General features: G+C 35.4%; 1 protein-coding gene across 9 annotated transcripts in view; it reads left to right on the plus strand.

The window, feature by feature from the left end:
* The window catches only part of ABCC9 (ATP binding cassette subfamily C member 9), a 1,652,866-nt gene that overhangs the window by 723,572 nt on the left and 908,753 nt on the right, over nt 1-20,541 (plus strand). For all 9 annotated transcript variants that reach the window (XM_044087794.1, XM_044087796.1, XM_044087793.1 and 6 more), the window contains exon 14: nt 15,319-15,458. In XM_044087794.1, the coding sequence (XP_043943729.1) occupies nt 15,319-15,458 (140 nt within the window). The remainder of the gene's footprint in view (nt 1-15,318; nt 15,459-20,541) is intronic.

The raw sequence follows: 20,541 nt of genomic DNA on the forward strand, positions 1-20,541 counted from the left end.
GAGGAACCTCAGTGTTCTCCCACTGAAAAGACTGGATTATTTAGCAATAGTCTCAGAGAAAGAGAAATCACCACAGGGAGAATCAGAAACTGAATTATCCTCTGAGTCAGAATCAGAAATCTGAGGACAAAATTCTGAATCTGTTCCTGAATCCTCCTGTTCAGATTCAGAATCTTGAATATCTTCAGGAAAAGAGGAATCCATCTTTCTTTTACCAGAAACTACTTAGATCCAGTAATTTACTCCTATGCAAAGAAATTTGAGAAGGTGTAGATACATAATATGTTTTCCATTCCTTTTAACAGGACAAATTGGGCCGTCTGTGTTACTAATTTCAGATGCTAATTCTCCAGGGATGAGCACAGCATTGTGACACAACAGGGAAGACTTCCCTATCCTTTTCTCAGGAATAGCTGTCCCTTGCCCACTGAGGGGACTCCAACAGCCACAGAGGATGTGGCTAATCCTAGTCCATATTGGCTGTAGGTGCTTCATTAGAGGTATCCAGGATAAAATATGTGCAGCCTGAGGAACAAAAAAATGGCCACAGCAGAGTCACCCACCTGCAGATGAGGCAAATTGCTAGGCTGCTGTGGTGGCAAAGGGTGTTTGCTTAACTTGTTCTTTAGGTGGCTGAAAGAAGGACTGAGCATGTGGCCAGCAATCTACTCTATTGTCAAGCCACAAATAATGCCTCCTTCCCATGGAAGACAAGTAGCAAATGCCATTAAAACTACCAGGCCACAAAGGTTAGTTTTTTTGACAGAAAGAACACAGTAAAAAGCACTTTAAAATACTATGGTAGCCCCATAACAGAAAAAAAATAAACACAATTGCACTAGAGGAAATATGTTTTCAGTTAGTATACAGTACTTTTAAGCTGACAGAAAAAAATGAGTGGTCTGTTTAAAAGAACATTGGTCTCAAGACAATACAGTAAAACGATACTCCTTGCTTTAAAAGAACTGTCCTAAAAAGGAAAGTAATGAGACTAAAATAAATGTAAGGAAATGGACGTTTTGTTCACCCAGAGGTAACTTACTGCTCATCAAAGGAAAACAGAAGCCGACTATCAATCCTCAAATGTATCAGAGGAGCCTACTGCTTGGTGGCTGTAATGCTGTGAAGGGTCTTGGGCACAAACTTGTCTGTTAGTCACCTTAGTTCAAGCTGCCTGAAAGTTTGTGCACATGGAAGGTGCCCTGAAGCTTTGGAAACTGGCCGGCTGTTATATCCTTAGCAGGATATAGCCCATATAGCTATGGCTACTACAGTAGTGATCAATATGATGAACATTTACCTATCCTTTGACTACCATATAGCAAAAGTAGTCAGGAAATACTACGTAGCCCAGTTTACAACTAAAGATATATCATCCATGGCAAAAGAAGTTATCATTCCTCTCTATTCCTCCCCGATCAGATGAATTACAGAATAAAATGCCCCTTTTAGAATAGACCTATCCCAACACTTCTCAGAGTAGGAAAGACCCCAGAGATTCCTAACAAAGAAAAAAAAAACTTACTAAAGACTGTCAGCTACCAAGAAAAGCTTGAGACTGTATCCCTATAATCTTATAGACTCCTATTTTTGTGATTCATGTTTATCATTCCATGTTGTTAAATGCAAAACCTTATTGATCTCTTACACTTCACTTACACACACAAAAAAATGGATGGTTTCACAAACAGATGAACTGAAGACTTGAATCATCAGCACCACATAAATAATGCATGCAGGAAGGACAGATTTATTATGCAGTTCAATTTCCCCATCTTATGTTGATGCAACACCCCAACTCATGAAAAAATAGAAAAAAAGAGGTGTTGACAACAATGGTGGCGTCCTCGTCTATGAAGTAATCATCCATTACAATAAAAACATGAGTGATACCCTAACTTCCTTAAACGCAAAATAATTTAACTTTTTTTAAAGCAGGCCATGATGACTGAATGGGTACCCATAAATTCTTCCCAAGCCTGATTTGTTTTGTCTTCCTGGCGGCAGGAAGGTGCCCAGTGACAGTGGGCATTGGTAAAACAATTATGATCCATGGACTGACTCTGCCGTGTAAACTGAATGAACTGCTATGAACTTCCTGTGGTTTATCTGCTGTCTACGTGTTTCAAATTAAAACTTGCAATTCAGCTATAAAAAAACTCTGATGGCCGGCTATGCTTTGTATTAAAATTTCATGGCATAACTGTAACTGTACTTTTCCCTGTTTATACACATACTGTATATACCTGCATACGTTTTAATAAATGCTTTTACTACATGTCAAGAAATAATGCTGTTTTTGGATGCCTCTGGCCTACATGCTCACTTATACTGTTAAATAAGTAAACAAGTATTACTGGCAACAGAGGGTCACAAAACAGCTCCCTAGGTACATGTTCTAGTCAGCAAACTGTCATCACTGAGTACAGTGGTCAAAATGTTATAAACCACATACCTTTCATACAGAAGCATAACTGGTTCTACTAGCACACTATGCCAGTCAAATGAAGAGAAAAAAAACACTTTGCTGTATTAAGCCAATCAGCTTGCTACAGATCCATGCCCCCACTCAAAACAGATGTTCCTTCTACTGGCACACCAAACAGGTGGGCTGATGAACAACACAATCCTTCTCCCTCCCTCCTGCCCAAGCATTCAGGTCCTGTTTCTGCGCCCTCCCCCAAACACTCCTTCTTTGCATTTGCGATTAAATCTGAGAATTGTAGTGCTCCATGTGCAGTCTAAACTGCTTACCACATTGTAGCAATCAGTTTGCTACAGTTTAAAAGTAAAAAAGGTCTATTTTTTTAATTAAAATCTGAGTGCCATAGTGCTCTGTGTAGGCAGGGTGTAAACTGTAGTGCTATGGTGCTCATGTTTTAGGTGAAAATAAATTCCTTCTTATAAACTGTAGCAAACTGCATTTTTTTACCTTTAAACTGTAGTAAACTGCTTGATAGAATATAGCAAGCAGTTGCTGCAGTCTAGACAACACACAGAGCACTACAGAGCTTAGGTTTGACCCAAATGCAATACCACCAGTATTGCATTAGAGATCGGCATCAACTGCTTGCACCCTCCCAACACTTTGCACCCCGGGCAGTTGCCCCTCTCGTCTCTCCCTAACAACACTACTGCTTATATAGACTTGTCTCCACTTTTCATTCAGGTCTTGCCCTGAATTATTTTCTAGATAAACTAACCCTCATACATGTTGCAGCCTTTCCCTTAGTAAAAAGAAGAATTAAGGAACACAAATGTCCCTGGCTCAACAAAGATTTAAAAAAAAAATTGCAATGGATAGTGACAAACCCAGACAGGCCTAGAAACTGCAGGAAACTGATGGGCCAGCTACATAATATAAATACGTTGAATTAATTAAAAAGAGACGACCAGTGATACAAAGGCCTCTTACATCAGGAAAAGATAAGAAGCATTATCAGGGAATTTAAAACTTTTCTGGAATGACCTCAAGCTGTTTACAGAAAATGTAACATATTCGACAAAATCATCTTTACTTAAATTTGCAACTGGAGGCTAGACTGTTATCAATGATTAAATACATTTCTTAATAGAAATTATTCAGGATATAAACAATAACTTACCCTCTTACTCATCTGATCCACCTTTTATAAACACATCTCAATTCTCCCAGACCCCATTTCTGAATTCTCCACACTAGCTGTGTTCACCCTAACTTTGTAGTTCAGACGAGCACTAAAAAATGAAATAAAAAAAACTCAGCCCCTAAATTCCCAAAATGACAGCCACTCATATGTCTGGCTGCTGGCCTCCTAAGACATGTAGTCAACCTTTCACTTTCTACTGGAATGTTCCCAACATTATTCAAGCATGCAGTCATGATAACTTTTCCTAAAACTCTTCACCTCCAGTGTATGCAAAGTCAATAGCCAGCTTATGCTCCTGCACAAAAAATATTTTTAAAACATATCTGTAAACAACTTTTTGAACAGGTTAACAAATGTGGACTACTCAGTGACCAACAACACAGATTCCGCAATTCCTTTTGTATAATGGCTGCCCTGTACATGGCCACTGATAATATATGGAACTATATAAAGTGATCTAAATTAACAGGCAAACTGTTTATAGATAAAGCCAGAGAACTTTGAGGCAGCCACAGCCTTCTCCTCAATAAGCTGAGGAAGGTAATTTTTAGTTGTCCAGCCATAAAATATTCCCAAAGCTCTTCGGAAGACAGTACAGTTCATGTGCACCTAAGTAACTGCTTCTCCATTTAAGGAATCTTTAGCTTAAGTATTCTCCAAGGATCTGCTCTTAGGTTACTGTTGAACTTGTGTTATTAATGACTTGTCTGCAGACCTTTATTAACTAAATGTAATTATGTTTGCAGACAACCTCCTTCTCCAAGAATCCTGTAAAATCTTAGCTCCCTTACAGCAGAGACCACAAAGCAGATTCACAATGTTAAGCAACTGGACCCACAACAAAAAAGTATCTCATTAATACCTTAAAATCTAGCATTATCATTTTTAGAACCACAAAAGCTTCCAAAACCTCCAGTGTAGCTGTAACCAGCAAAAATGACAGAAGCTTGACAGCTGTATCAGAACAGAAATACCTTGGATTAACCTTAGATCCATCACTTTCTTAAACAATATCGACAACATTGTCAGCAAAAACCTGGGACAGCTTAAATTGTGCTACTAAGTTTTTCATCTTCTGACATGCAGTGCTCATCATGCCATAACCAAGAATGTACTAATACCTAAAATCAAATATGGGCCTCAAATAACTACCTTCCTCTATAGTGACAACACAAAACCACAATAAATAAAATGTGCAGATTCGTTTAACATGCAGATCAACTAACCCATCACTGCCAGCTTCAACAATGTGCTAAATAGTTACCTGTTAAGGAAAGGGCAACCCTGATACTGTTCACACAGACCTACAAAAGTATTACATTATGACACTGACCTTCATTAAGAACAAAATTAGAAATCAGATACCAAAACTATACCCTAGGTCAACCTTATTCTCATCAGACCCCAATTCAAAACAGTAGCAGGTGAAAGGGCATACTTAAAGTTGGCATCAGCAATTTGTAGATAGCTCCTATCAAACATTAGACAAGAAACTATCACAGAAGCATTTAAAAGCAAACTAAAAAAATGAATGAATGAATTAATGAATCAGCTTGCTTCTGCTATAAAGAAATGGGCAATATTATTCCATAACAGCCTTCTATACAACTACATATAGCCTGTACTCCCTGCCTCTGCAGTGATTAATGTGTTGTCCAAATATGTATTTGTTAAATGAATATATGATTGTTGTTTGCTCGACTATTACTAAGTATCTCACTGTTCCCAGTGTAAATGTTGCTCTTCGTATATTCAAGTATTGTTTCAGACTTTTGCATAATCATGTCCTTCCTTTGTTCAAACATTTTTGGTGCTAATTTCTATGAGATTCTCAGACTGTGTTCTTTGGCACTGCAACTTCGCCCAGTGTGCCCGGGTCTTAGCTGAAAGTGTCTGTTGACCAGTCCACTTACCCAGCTACCAAAAATATTAGATACAAATAAATCAATAAACTGATCTGAACAGACAAAGCCCTTTCTTATAATAGACTGATATACAAGATTTGGGCCGCAAAGTGTGCCAGTTAGTACCTATTGATATTGGGATTATTTTTTTTTCAAATAATTTTTTTTTTATTTTCCAAATAAAATAATGTTTAACAATAGAATCATCGATAAACAAATATTATAAACCTTTATATACACTATGTACAATTGACCTGAACCAAAGAGGGAAAAAAATTAATAAAATATATGAAATTAGTAACAAAAATGTATACTATTCAATTAATAAAGTATAAAGTTACACATTAATTATTTAGGCTTCATTTTTAATGTCTCAATAAGAGTTAAGTGGAAGTCTTCACAATCCTTGGGATTATTTTTTTTAAAGAACAACAAACATGAAATAAGTTCTTAATTTGTTCCAGATCAAAATATTTTTGACAGCATGTGGTCACACTTTTACTGACCAAAAGGAAAACAGCATAACATACATTTGAAATATAGCCATTTAAGAATATGCATGTATAAATCAACACCTACTTGGAAACTAACAAACGTCTCAGGTTAATAAATGTAAACTAAAACAGACAAGTGTGACTGATTGACTGGCTGTACATGTAGACGGTGCAACGTATTATTGTTCATATTATTTACATTAAGCACTAAACAACTTTGTAATCTTGGATTATATACCGGTTACTGCTATCTTTAAAAGGCAGGTTCCAAACGTGGCATTTGCTCAGGCACTTAATGATCATCATGTTGTTCCCAGTTCTTATTAAATTTTCCAGTGCAGAATGCACATGTAACCACATGGCTTGTAAGATGGAACATGTACCTAGGACTTGGCAAGGCAGACAAAGAACAGGTGAAGCTCATATAAAATGCTCAAAGGAAAAGAAAAGAAAAAAGTACAGGACAGTAAATTAAAAAAGAAAAAAAAAAAGAATGAGATTCATCCAAGTAACCAAATTTCTGTCAATTGTCCTCTCTTCAAAAGTTTTTCTATAATGGGCTACAATAAAAATAAAAATAAAAAAATGATGCTTAATTCCCTGCTAGAGTTCCCCAACACACATAGGCACACATGCGCGCACACACACACACACACACACACACACACACACACACACACACACACACACACACACACACACACACTCACACACACACACACACACACACACACACACACACACACACACACACACACACATGCACTGTCCATCATTACATCAGCTGAGGGTAGTAATATCTCTCAAGTGTCCCTGATTTTGCAGAGGTTCTCTTATTTTGCCTCATATTTTTATCTAGTTACTTATAGATTTTCTTGTAAATCTCTGAGGATTATAGTCAGGCAGCAATGTTAGACATTAGAATTTCCTACTATTTCAGAAAATGTGTGTTTTTGCAAAACATGTTGTTCTGTTAACATTTTAGAGAGTTAGAGTAATATTTAAAAATTGCCCCTCTTATTGGTCCTTTGGCCCATTTATTTTTGCTTGTGTCTCGGATTTCTGAGCAAAGAAATTGAGGGGCTAAATAATAGCACAAAGGTTTGACATTTATATCTGGTGACTGGAAGGATGTTGTTGTTGTTTTTCTTTCGGCTTTTCCCGGTTAGGGGGTCGCCACAGCAGAACTCCGGTCCGGGTTGCCTGGAAGGATAAAAAAACAAAAACAAAACAAACAAAAAAAATATCTGCAAAAATAGACGTCTGTCTCAGATGGCAGTACATCCTAGTCCATTGTACTATCTCAACTGTCAGTCCAGTTAGAGAAACTGCATGTTTTCTTACATCTGCTGTTTTCTTCCACCACAAACTTGAATCCTTTATCTCACACAGGTGTTCCTTCCACAAAATGTCCAATTCCTACTGCTGCGATTACCATAGTCTACACTACATATCTGCAATGCTTTAAAAAAATGAGATGTTTTGTGCAGTGATCCATACGCCATTTCATTTTAAGTTTAAACTTGCAGGGCTTTCTGCTCATTGCAACTTACTTATTGGTTGGCTGTATCATGGCAGCTGATTTGTCTGAAAAACAACATCCTGGGGGGAACAGAAAGCCTGGGAATATATAAACATAAAAGGGAGTGGAATGCAGCAGGTAGTATAGCCACGTGAATATAAGAAATAAAGGTAGGGGGTGCTGATGTACTACAGCTTATATCTACCACTGCTGGAGTACCCCCATATTATTGATATAACTGATGGATGGATAACTGAAACCTGTAAGTAACCCTGTCATGCTTGTTATCTTCATATTATTCGTCTAACTCCACTCTGTGGAAGAATAATAGAGATATCTGCAAACAGATCCACAGAGAATACTAGAGATTACTGTCACAACTAAGCATATTTTCAAAAAAAAAAAAAAAACAGTTTGTGTTGTATCCATGCAATAAAGAATAACTTGCGTCACTTCTCAATAAAAAAGAATAAACTGACTGCAAGATAAGACACTGAATGCAGAGATAAAACAAAACAGTCTGTTTAGCTTCATGCAATAATCACTTCTTAAGAATGCAGATACTAACAGCATTGCTATTAAGATGCGTCTAAATAAGTATGATTAATTAACGTCATCAGCTGTCATGCCAATGTCTTAATTTTAAACAGATCTGGATATTCATACTAAAGACTTTATGTTTTCACAATAATATCTGCCAGAAGTAATCTCAAATTATCAAGATCTCTCCCACTAACACCATCTTCAACTATGTGAAATATTAATAAAAAATATCAATTTGATTCTTGTGAATGTCAATATAAAACATTAGTTCAGACCTTATTTTAATAATTACTGGAAGGTTACATACCCTTTAGGTTAAGCTTTTCCCTTGGCAAATGAGTGGTTATGAAATACAACTAGACAGATATTCGGTACTGCCAGTATTGTAGACATTGCACTGTCCAGACTCATATTAATGTCCTAAACTTAGATAAATAAACATATCACTTGTTAACAATGCCACAGCCAGTGCAGTTAAATGTTTATTCATTGTTTTTTCTCCTTATGTTAACTTTATTACATTGTGTCCTATATTTTTCCTGTAGTTATTCTTTAAAATGCTTATTTTTCTAATTATTACATCATGTGTGTTAAAATACTTTGTAAATATTCTAGTTCATCTTTTTAATTCAGCAACAGATATGTCCATATTTAACATGTAATTAGTAGGTATGTCTTATTTTATTATTAGTATTCATTTGCTGGGGTAGAGCACTCGTGGACCTTTTTCACACTCAGCCTGGGAGCCGTGTCAATTTAAGTGACTTGCTCTGAGTCACAAAGTTAGGCAGTGGAGGTTGAGGGAATCAAACCTTGCATTACTGCACCACAGGAAACAGCTCATTAACAGCTTCTCAATCCTCTAAACCAACTGCCAGACTATTTGCAAAAGTATTACAAACAAATGGCCAGCAGCACTGTTCACATAAACAATAAAGATAACCCATTTTCTGTACAACCCCACATAACAATGATATTACCAATGAAATAAACATAAAACAATAAAGTGTACCATTAATTATTATGTTAGTTAAAACATTTTTGTCTTTGATTCTGAACCTGCATATATTTGTGCAAATAGTTCTTGTAATGTCCCCATGATTATTTCGTTAAGCTGCTTAAAATATTTACCATTAAAGCAAATCACATTTTTATCAAGAATACCATCCAGTAATAAATGTATTGATAAACATAGTGACACAGTGTCCCAATGTCTTTGTATAAAAATACATGCATAAATGACCAGCACTGCATGCACACACACACACACACACACACACACACATATATATATATATATATATATATATATATATATATATATATATATATATATACATTAAAGTCAAAGTCAAAGTAAACGTTATTGTCATTCAGAAATCACACAAGTGCAAAAACTGAATGAAATTCCCTGTCTCCGGACTCAATGTGCAAACAACATGTAGACTATTTTTACAGACATTTACACATATAACACCTGGCTATTACATCACGGACATGCAGGTAGACAGACTAATATTGCACATAATTAGAACACATTTTAACACTTTTCAAACTGAACACTTACCTGCATGAAACTTTACAATTGCACAGGTACTTTGTTAAGACACTGCATTGATCCTTGCACAGAAAGAGACATTTGAGTATTGCACTGTGAACATTAAAGTATTACACTATGGACCTTAGAGTATTGCATTATGGTTAATTTACGAATTCGCAACATGTATTGCACTGAAAGAAGAGATATTTTACTGCATTGCTACTGCCCTAGATGGTCTATAAGTTACAGTCATGGTGGTAACCAGGTTATTGCACAATTTGAGACAGTTTCTACTGACCCAGGTGGACATCATAAAGTGTAGTGCTTACTAGAGTTCAGCAGCCTGATGACATTAAGGAAGAAGCTGTTTCTGAATCTCATAGTTCTGCAACGTATGCTTCGGAAGCACTTTCCAGATGATAGACGCAGGAACAGTCTGTGAGAAGAGTGAGCGCAGTCATATTCCTCTGGCCCTGCTGAGACATCTGAATAAGTACAAGTTATGGACAGGTGGTAAGGTGATCTTAATGATCTTTTCGGCTGTCTTCACCACTCTCTGGAGGGATTTGTGCTCAGAGGTAGAGCACCTTCCATACCATACTACGAAGTTGTTCATCAGGATGCTTTCTATAGTACCTCTGTAGAAGGTAGTGAGAACTGCTGATGGGAGATTCAACCCCTCAGCCTTCTTGAAAAGTGCAATCTCTGGTGCACTTTCTTGACTATCGCATTTGTATTTGTGTTCCAAGACAAGTCTTCATTGATGTGCCCTCCCAGAAACTATGTGCTTCTCACTCTTTCCACTGTTTCCCCATTGATGGGGGGCTCCTTGCAATTTTTCCTGCAGGCCACAATTATCTCTTTTATCCTGTTCACATTTAGTGCAAAGTTATTTCCACACTAGGTAATCGTTTTTCCACCTCATCTCTATACACTGTTTCAACATCATTACTGATGACACCCACCACCGTGTCATCAGAAAACTTGATGTGATTTGTATTGTATCTGGCTGTACAATTATGTGTTAACAGTGTGAACAGCAAGAGACTTAGTACACATTCTTGTGGAACTCCGTTGTTAAGAGTGATGCTATCTGAGGAGTTATTTCCTGCGCACACTTTCTGAGATCTGTCTGTGAGAAAGTCAAGAATACAGATACAAAGTGGAGGGTTGACACCTAGTTGGAATAGCTTCATTACCAGATGAAGAGGGATGGCCATGTTAAAAGCAGAGCTGAAGTCAATGAATAGTACCGTCACATAGGTGTTTTTATTCTCAATGTCTTTCAGCAATAGATGGAGTGCAAGAGAGATGGCATCTGCTTTAGAGCAGTTTGCTTGGAAAGCAAACTGCAGAGAGTCAAGATCAGCAGGCACCCCAAATGTTATGGTGTCCTTGACCAGCCTTTCAAAACACTTCATCAATCTGGAGGTGAGGGCCACATGGTAGTCATCTAGGCAAGATGGTAGAGACTTCTTTGGTAATGGAATGATTGTTGTATCCTTAAAGCATTTTGGAAATATTTGCTGCTTTTCTCGGGTTAACTCTGTGCAGTGCACTCTGGACATCAGCCGGATTGATGGTGACATCCTCTCATTATGACCAATGGATATTTTCTTTGCTGTTGTTCTACTCCTTTCCTCAAATCTGCTGAAGTAGACATTCAGCTTATTTAGGAATTCCTTATTATATTATATATAATCTAAAAATATAAATATAAATAATATATATTATAAATATTATTATTTTATAATATTAATATTATATAATTATATAATAATAATATACTTATATATAATAATATTATATTATACAATATAAATAATTATATATAAGAATATATATATATATATATATATATATATATATATATATATATATCCTTATTATATATAACAATGAAAATTTACACCAGCTATAGAAGAAAAGTAACAAAGTAATACTACATTGGTGGATTAATTTAAACAAAAAAGAAATATACTGAAAAGAAGGAAACTAGCCAAACCAATTTCAAAAAAGAAACCAGGTGGAAAGATTAGGTTTATGGTATGCAAGGTACAAACCAGTGATCTGCCAGTTTTAGAATGTGTACAGTAAATGCAGTAAGAAAATTAAAAAAAAAAAAAAAAAAAAAAACTACACAGGGAGTTTAAATCATAATGTGGTATATAATCAGTTTGATATAGAAACTGAACACTAACCATATATGCATGGTGCTTGCTCATTACTCCAGTTCTGTAACATTGCACGTTGCATTTGTAATATCATGAAAATTGTGCTCACTTTTGATCCTGTGGCATGGCTCAAAAAATTCAAGTCTATAGTCTACCCACAAAGATGACAACTAATTAACTAAATTAAAAAGTTAAACCTAAATAACTACATTTAGCTAATCGAATAAGGTGAACCAAAGTGATTACTTTACTAATGTAAATAATACATAAATCAAAACAAGCAAACCTACACATATCTTTGAGTGACTCATGAAAGAACGAACACTCATATGAATGAACCTTTAAAGAATGAACACTTTAGAATGAATGTTCATGCGACCAGTCCCTTTACACCCCTTTTAATTATATACACTTACTCTGAGATCACACAACAATGATGTAAGGACAGATTGCCTTACCCTGCTGTAATGTGATCCCATATAAACAAAAGACTGCCAGCAGAAACTCCATTGCAAGCAGCATTCACTTACATGAGCATTCACTTTTTTTCAGCACTAAAAAGTATACACTAATGTGAGTATTTGTCCAACTGGATTATAACTCTTTAAATGGTATGCATACCATTTGATCCTAGTGATTTCTTTTAACATGTTTTTTTTACATTTTCAAATAAATCAGACTCACAAAAATACAACTATTTACAATTAATTACAACACATGACACTTGAATTATATTATAAATTGCTTTCTACATATTATTATTATTTATATTATATTGCTATATTTATAATAATCATATAATATATTTTATTATTATTTTATATTATTTTATATTTGCATTATAAATATTGCTTCCTTCTTGGATTTGATATTCAGTTGCCATTCACATTAATTATATTTTTCCAATAATGATATTAATTTGGCCTGGTATTTAACATCTGGTTTACTAGAATTACATCTCATAGTTATATTACTTTTTCTTTACAGCATGCAACAGATGCTAAATTTATAATCTGTTTAAAAGACGAACATTTTTTTTTTTCCTTTTACAATTCTTTATTACAGTTTCCTTGCAATAGCTAGAATTCCCCATACTAAAGAATGTTGTGCATTGCTCCCTCCAGGAACTGAAGAAATATCAACATTATAGATTTTGTAATTATGTATGTCTGTCCACAATTCTCTGAAGTGAATTCATATATTCCCATAATTTTCTCACAGTCATAAAAAAGTTTATAGATTTTATTAATTTCAGAATGTGTTATATATTCTCTGAATATATTTCCATGTGAAACCATTACGTCTAATAAGCTTAGAATCAGTTCTGTGTTAATTTCTTTAATATCATTTATTTTATGTTGAGTTATAAAATTCCAGTATATTAGTTTGCACAATCTAGGTAAAAGATGGCTTTGCCTACCATCTGCAATAATAATCTTTGAAAAATCATCCAAGCTCTCTGGAAATTTTTCTATAACCTAGTGTTTTCGGAAGACTGGGGGTTTAATCAAGAAAGGTAGCGAACACTGAGGAAATATTTCAGTCTTACCAAGCAATAATGGTGTCAAATGAGATAAAAATATACTAAAAATATAATTTGATACATGAACTTATTAGTCTTACTGAATGAGGAACTGTCATGAGCTAAAGAATTCACATTAGTCACTGCTAAAAAGACATGATTTATATATTTGCAGTTTACTGTTAGAAACCCCAGTATGACTATGTCAAACTTGCAGGATCTCTAGGCTGAAACATCAAAATCCTCAACATCAATCAGGTGCAACTCTGAAAACATACCAAATTATGAAACACCCTACCCGTGCAAACACTGAAACAAGCACTAACACGGGTCTTGAAGGGGGACAAGTCCAGAATTCGATATTGCAGATTTCAGTATGGGTAGATTTCAGTGTTTTCACTTTGAGATCCTGCAAGTTCAACATAGGCATACTTAGATAAGAAACCTATATTTGCAAAGTTTTTACTCAAAATTTCTTTTTAGTTTAACCAAAATTATCTAAAATCTCTAATATATAAAACATTTTCTCTGACTCATGTATTCAGACACTTTTATGTGTTACTGCATGCATTCCATGTGTCTACATGGATTTTTCCTGGAGTTATTAGTTCTTTTTTACATCTCAAACACATACAGGCATGTGACTTTACCAGTTATCTAAGTTACTCCTCGGTGAACACATGGTACTTATGTGTGAGTATAAGCAAGGATCTTGCAGTGAAATGCCATGTTGTCCAGGACTAGTTATTGCCTTTAGCCTAGTGCTTCTGTCATTAGGCTATGAACATTCATGACCCCACATTGAATAATGTGGATATTGAGAGATACATCTATGTACTGTATGCATGTATGGATAAACAGATCCATGGGTGGATGGATGGGTGCTGTTATCGGTCTCTTCCTTGCGCAGTGATAAAGGAAATGTTTGGAATACTGGTGCTAATGTATGGAGTGATGACTTTTGTTGTCACTTTTGTCAATGCAATAGTGGCATGCCCTCTTAATGACATTATCATTTCAGCAAGCATCATAGTTTAACTTTGGTATAACTCTGTGAAAACTGTTACATTGTATTAGTCTTTTGTGTCTGATATCAACTTACTCCAAAATTTTGGAAGATTGACTGTGTCTGTTGCTTTCCCTGGAAATGGTCCATCTATTTGCCTTCTTCATTTGTCTGCCTCTTCCTATTGGCTTGTTTTGTGCCAGAAACAGGCATGGTGTTTCTAGCTGCAGCTCTGAAGTTTTGCTTGCCTTTGGTATGCGTACCCTGTTCTTCAGGGTTGCTTTGCCCTTTTTGGTATTGAAATTGTTTATATTCAGTCTCTACCTGAACTACTGGTATTTCAAGGCTTACCTCTGACTTTTTGGGTACCTCATGTTTTATCACCTACACTTCTAAAGGGACACATTTTGTAATAATCCCAAGAGCTCTAAAACTGTATTATTTTTGGAACATGAGTCACAGTACCCCATGTTTGCAAGTTTCCCCCCTATTTCAGCATCAGATATTAGCTTGCCTATCTTCAGACTATCGTCTGTAACTTGATTCATTTCAGCTGTACTAAAGTAATGTTATTGTTTCTGAGTCACACTCTGGCACATCTGAGACTTCTGAAGGTGCACTTTAGTTGTTCAGCAGCTTCCGTTTCTAAAACACAGTTATGAAAAAATGAGGCAGCATCCAGGGGTAGTTTTGAAAGCCTGCTCTGCCCTCAATCTCTGTATTTTAAGACCAGAAAAATGTTGCAGTTCACTGTTTGGCATCTGATTTATATGATTATATATATGATTATATATTTTTATGAATTTATAGAAAGCATTATAGATATGAAGCCTTACTGAAAAGATATGTCAGACATTATTACACAGTATATTTATTCTGAATTAATTTGCATATGAAGTAGCACTGCTTTGTAGTTCTTATCAAATATTGCATTATACAGTTTATGTAACACTTGGCATCTTATCACCTGTTTGTGTTTTGCAGACCTTTGTTGTTTATGACTTACTTAAAATGCAATTTACCCCAGCAGTGGCCTTTGCTTCTTTGTCTCTGTTTCACATCCTGGTCACACCACTGTTCCTACTATCCACTGTTGTCCGGTTTGCTGTCAAGGCTATGATCAGGTAAGAGAATATGTGTAAGTTATATAGTCAGTGATAAAAGCATTTAGATGGAAAGCCAGCTTCTACTAATTGTATTAGAACATTCTTAGCAGTTTTGTTTGTCTGCTTTCCCATATAAGCCCTCTCCAATTCCCTCCTTGTCCACTTGTTGAGCCCTTCTGTTGTACTAGGGTGTGGAGATGTATCTAAGTACCATTGATTTCCAATACTAGTTAGACTACTTGGCGTTTTTTTTTTTTTTTTTTTTTACAATATTTACACAATAGTGTGAACATTTCAGATATCTGCTTGAGAAATTCATACAGTATACAGATAGTATTAAGGCAGCCACAGAAATGCAATGATCATTCTGCAGAAAATCTCTAAAGTAGTCCTGCATAAACTATTAAATGCACTGTTTAATGCTAAGGCTTTAAAGGAATGATTTTCTTTTTTCATAGCTGCTTTACCATATACAATTTATTTTATAATGAAGTTTTAAATTTAAGAACCCTGTGTCCCAAACTATAGCAAATCATAAGGGGCTTTGATTTTGTTATACTGTACATGTGGGATAAGGATAGATTTCAAACACAGATATGGATGTATAGCCAGGAAGTGCATTTACATACAAAAAAAAAATAAAGAAAAATGTGTAAACTTACCAGTTGAACTTCCTTTGTGAATTTCTTTTAACTCATTCAAGCCTGTAATGCCTTTTTTGTATACTTCCAGTTCACAAGCATACTTTCTTATGGCATCCAGAACTTTTTTGGGTCTGGCTTCTTTACCTACATGACTTATAAGTTAATAATAGGCAGTGGTAGAAAGGACAAGGTGCTATTAACAAAAATGACACCAAGACATTTAGTCTAGGATATCCTGCAGTGGAGAAATTAGTCTCTGTTTGCCACTTATTATTCATATTTTCTTATTTATATTAATATGTTCGTACCCACGAGATCTACATTTTATTGAGGTGTATGGTATGAAACACCACTGTGGGAGACAGGGCAATTCACTGAAAATGCTGGCATATATCACACTATACTTGTAATATTGTTAGTTGTTTGTTAGTAATTATGAATATAAGCAATATTTCCATATGTACTTAATACTTCAAAAATCAAGAGGCTTACAAACTGTTGCCTAACATTAGGTGAAACCTTAGACGTTGTTGATGAAAACTAGCATTGATATTTGCATTATAAGCTGCACATCTTGAGAGAGATCCGGTATAATTTGTATTGCTGATTATACGATTAAATACGATTAAACAGATGTTTTCAAATTTCTGTAAATATCTTAATAAATATACACTTACATAGGAATTTATTGTCATGTGAAAGCTTACGTCTGGTTAATGAAAATGTTCTAACAAGATGTGCTTAGGTTGTATAGTTTTCAAGACATGGAAATTTATTTGTGAAATTTTAGAAAAATATAATTTGTGGGTTGTGTGCATTATAATATATTACAGTACTTATGGAAAAGATTATGAATGCACTATTATCACTGTAAAGAATGTGTCTTAGTGATAACATTACTGTTTGTGCAGTTTTAATAGCTAGCTTTTATTGTTCACAAAATATCTACATTTGTTATATTCTGCTTTTTTAAGTTTATTTTTTAGGAAATGTTCTGGAATGGAAGATGTGTGTAGGCTGCTAGAACTGTAACATTCCAAACCACGTATGTGTTAATCAGTTAAACAAAATATCGTGTCCTAGATTAAATTTATATTAGCAATTGTTTAAAGTAATGACTGGGGCAGTCAGCAGATTAACACTTAACTTTAGTTATCTAACCATGAAGTAAACATAATACATCTATTTATCTATTAATATTTTGTTGATTGGGTTAGTCCCACTTGGCTTGCTGTCCATTTTCATAAGTGACTTGAAGTGACATTTGTAAAGAAAAAGGAAATTTTGGCTAGGGCTCTAGATAAATTCCACTGTTGTTTCCCTAATAAGTGCTTGGGATCTTTTACATTTACATGAGCTACAACTAGCTCAGACAGAGGAGTTTTTTAACATTTTATTTGAAGCACAGCACCTCAGAAGTGTAGCAGTAACCTGTATATGCTGTACTGATGTATCAGTACTGGAAAACAAATTAAAGCATCCAGGGTGGGATTAGAACCAACAATCTTCTGATCTTTCAGCATTAAAGATGAGTGTAGATTTAGTGGCCATAAAAAGTAGCAGTGTATTGAATAATGAAAGGCACTATGTATGTTAGTAGACAACCTGCCTGATGTGGACCATTGAGTTATGCAGGTCACAACAGAGGGGGGTAGATTTTACAGAAAAAGTGGGGATTAAGACAGGTGCAGTTTAATATATTTTTTCACTTGCTGCCTGAAAGGAGCTACTATCTTACAAGCCACTTATAAAACAAGAATTGTTAATGTAGTTGTTTTTTGGTAAAAAGTCAATGTATAATGGTGAGTCTAAGTTACCAATGACATATGAAGGTTAAAGGCAATGGGTTTATATATGTCTTGGTAGGAAGGGAAATCTTTGCTTGGCAAAGAGTGGATGCAGAAAGTTGATCTGAATGGCTATTATTTTAATACACAGCATATAATATTAATATTTAAGAAGACCACATTAGAGAAACTAGTATGGCTCTTAGCAGATGTTGGTAGTGAAACGCATGGAAAACAAGAGTGACGTAGAGAAAAATCCTAGTGCCATATGCACTAATATATAAGGTGAACTACATCTTCTAAAGTTAGGAGTTCCTAGAATACTGTCAAAGATGGATTAGAGAGGTGGGAATATATCAATAGTTACAAAAATAATGAAAGACAGTTTAGGGAATTTTCACGTCTTGTAGGTGCCTGAGTGACTATCAGCTCATTGTTACACAATGTGTAGAATGCACTGCCATGACCTGAGACTATCTCTCTATCACCTTAGGGGGAAGGAGAAGTTTAAAAAGACTTACTTCACCCAGTCTTGTTTTCAAATGGTTGAAGACTTAGCAGTTCCTGATTATAAATATGCACAGTGGACTATGGCAGTGTAAATGTTTAGTTTTGGAATTGCTTGTGCAACATGGAATATGGCAAAGTGCCATTGATCAACTGCTCCATGGGATTATTCAAGAGGAATGCTAGCTACAAGATATTCTAGAAATTTAGAGACAATGAAGACCACTTAAAAGGCTTGCAGATGACCTAGTCAGGTTAATATAGTATTACTATCGTACAATACAATTAATGTGAGTCCTTCACAAAGGACATTTCTTTGGTGGCTGTATAATTGGTAAACATGGGCTGGTCACATGACTGGTTAAGTCTGAGTCTGTTTTAAAGCATCTAGTCCTTAGAAAATCTTACAGCAGAGTTTGTGCTTAAGACTCGCAAACTTGTACCACATATTTTGCCAGATCTTTTCATGATTCTGTACTCACTCAATGAAATGGTACATGATGGATCTGTATAAGAATGTGCTGGGAATTATGAACAAGTCTTTCAAGTGATCAATGAAATTAAAACATCAGATGAGACACTGACAGATGCTGAATCTTCCCTATCTGATAAATCAGCATGTGATGCTTCACCTTTTTAACTGGTACCATTATATCTCAAATGTTTCTAGATAGCAAAACAATACACCCATCACATTTCTTCAAGGTCATTTGATGGACCTGCATCATATGATCGACATTTCAAAATGTTGTGACACCTTTGTTCGACATGAAGATGTCGAAGTCTAAGTTTGATGAACGTCCTTATAACCAATTTCTTTCCAAGGGGAAGAAATCTAAAGGCCAACAAACAACACCACATAAAAAAAAATGTATTTAAGTGGGGGGAGGGCTTAACCCCCACACCCCCCACAACCCCCCTAACTAAATACTCTAACTCCGAAACCACACTACATTCAGGGAAATCGCAGGTGTGGCAGAACAGCCAACCAGTTTCTTTCCCTTGGAAAGGAATCAGTGATTTGGCTGTTCGACAAACTTGGAGTTCGACATTTTCGTGTTGAGTAAAGGTGACTCGACATTTTGAAATGGCGATCTTCTGATATAGACCCCATTTGATTAGGTGATTGTAATTATGTTTAATCTGAAAGAGAAACCTTTAACCCTACTGGGGGTGAGCCAGTAAAATATTTAACTAAGACTTTTACTTAAAAAATCATCATATTTATTATGGATCGCAAGTAATCTTTGTTTGATTTAACCCAAGAGAGGAGATATCTACATTGGCTGCAATACGATGCTAGCCTTCCAACTTGTCTAAAAGTAAGTATGTTTCTACATTGCTTAGTTTAAGTGAACTAAACACTATGGCACCTAATAAGCTATCATGAATGCCATATGCAACTCTATGAGTGTTGAATTCCAGTGATCCATTAGAGGTATTCTACTTATCACTAGTCAAACAACTGCCATTAAACAAACTTTTTCAAGGAGATACCACAAATAGATCAATATTATTATTATCCCCTGACATTATCATAAAAGGTTAGTCTAAGGGGATGTTTCATTATACCATATATTTTGAGTCAAGAAAAAACAGATGTTGGCATGGCATTTCCAGCCATGCTATGCATTACAGTGTTGAGAGTTATATATGAGAAACATATCCTCATAATTTAACCCAGTGGCTTAGAATTCGTACAGGCATCGAACAGTTAGCAAAATGCATTGGCTCATCCACAATGTGCCATTAGTACCTTTGTCCCTTAATGTTGTCATTTAAAAAAAAAAATCACACTTTAAACCTTCAACCCTTATCCTGATCAGCAACCAAGACCAGCATCACTGTGATTGACATAACCCCTCCTAGACAATGCCAAAGATTTACTGAAGCTTATAATCTCCAAAAGTCTAAACAGTCACCAAAAAGACAAAATGCACCACGAGGAGAGTACAAACTGCTTTTAATCCAAATCAAACTGATAAAATCTGTGGACCATATAAAAGTACCAATACAATTTGTACAAGTTTACAAGTTAAGCACTTTCATCCAGGAATCTCCCAAACTACATTAGAACAATGAATGTCCTACACAAACATGCTTTTAAATTAGTGTCAGCCAATCAAAATTGCCCACCAATACTCATATCCTATAAACAATTTA

Source organism: Protopterus annectens, chromosome 11.part0, assembly GCF_019279795.1.
Source record: "Protopterus annectens isolate FY-2018-M chromosome 11.part0, PAN1.0, whole genome shotgun sequence".
Lineage (NCBI taxonomy): Eukaryota > Metazoa > Chordata > Ceratodontiformes > Protopteridae > Protopterus > Protopterus annectens.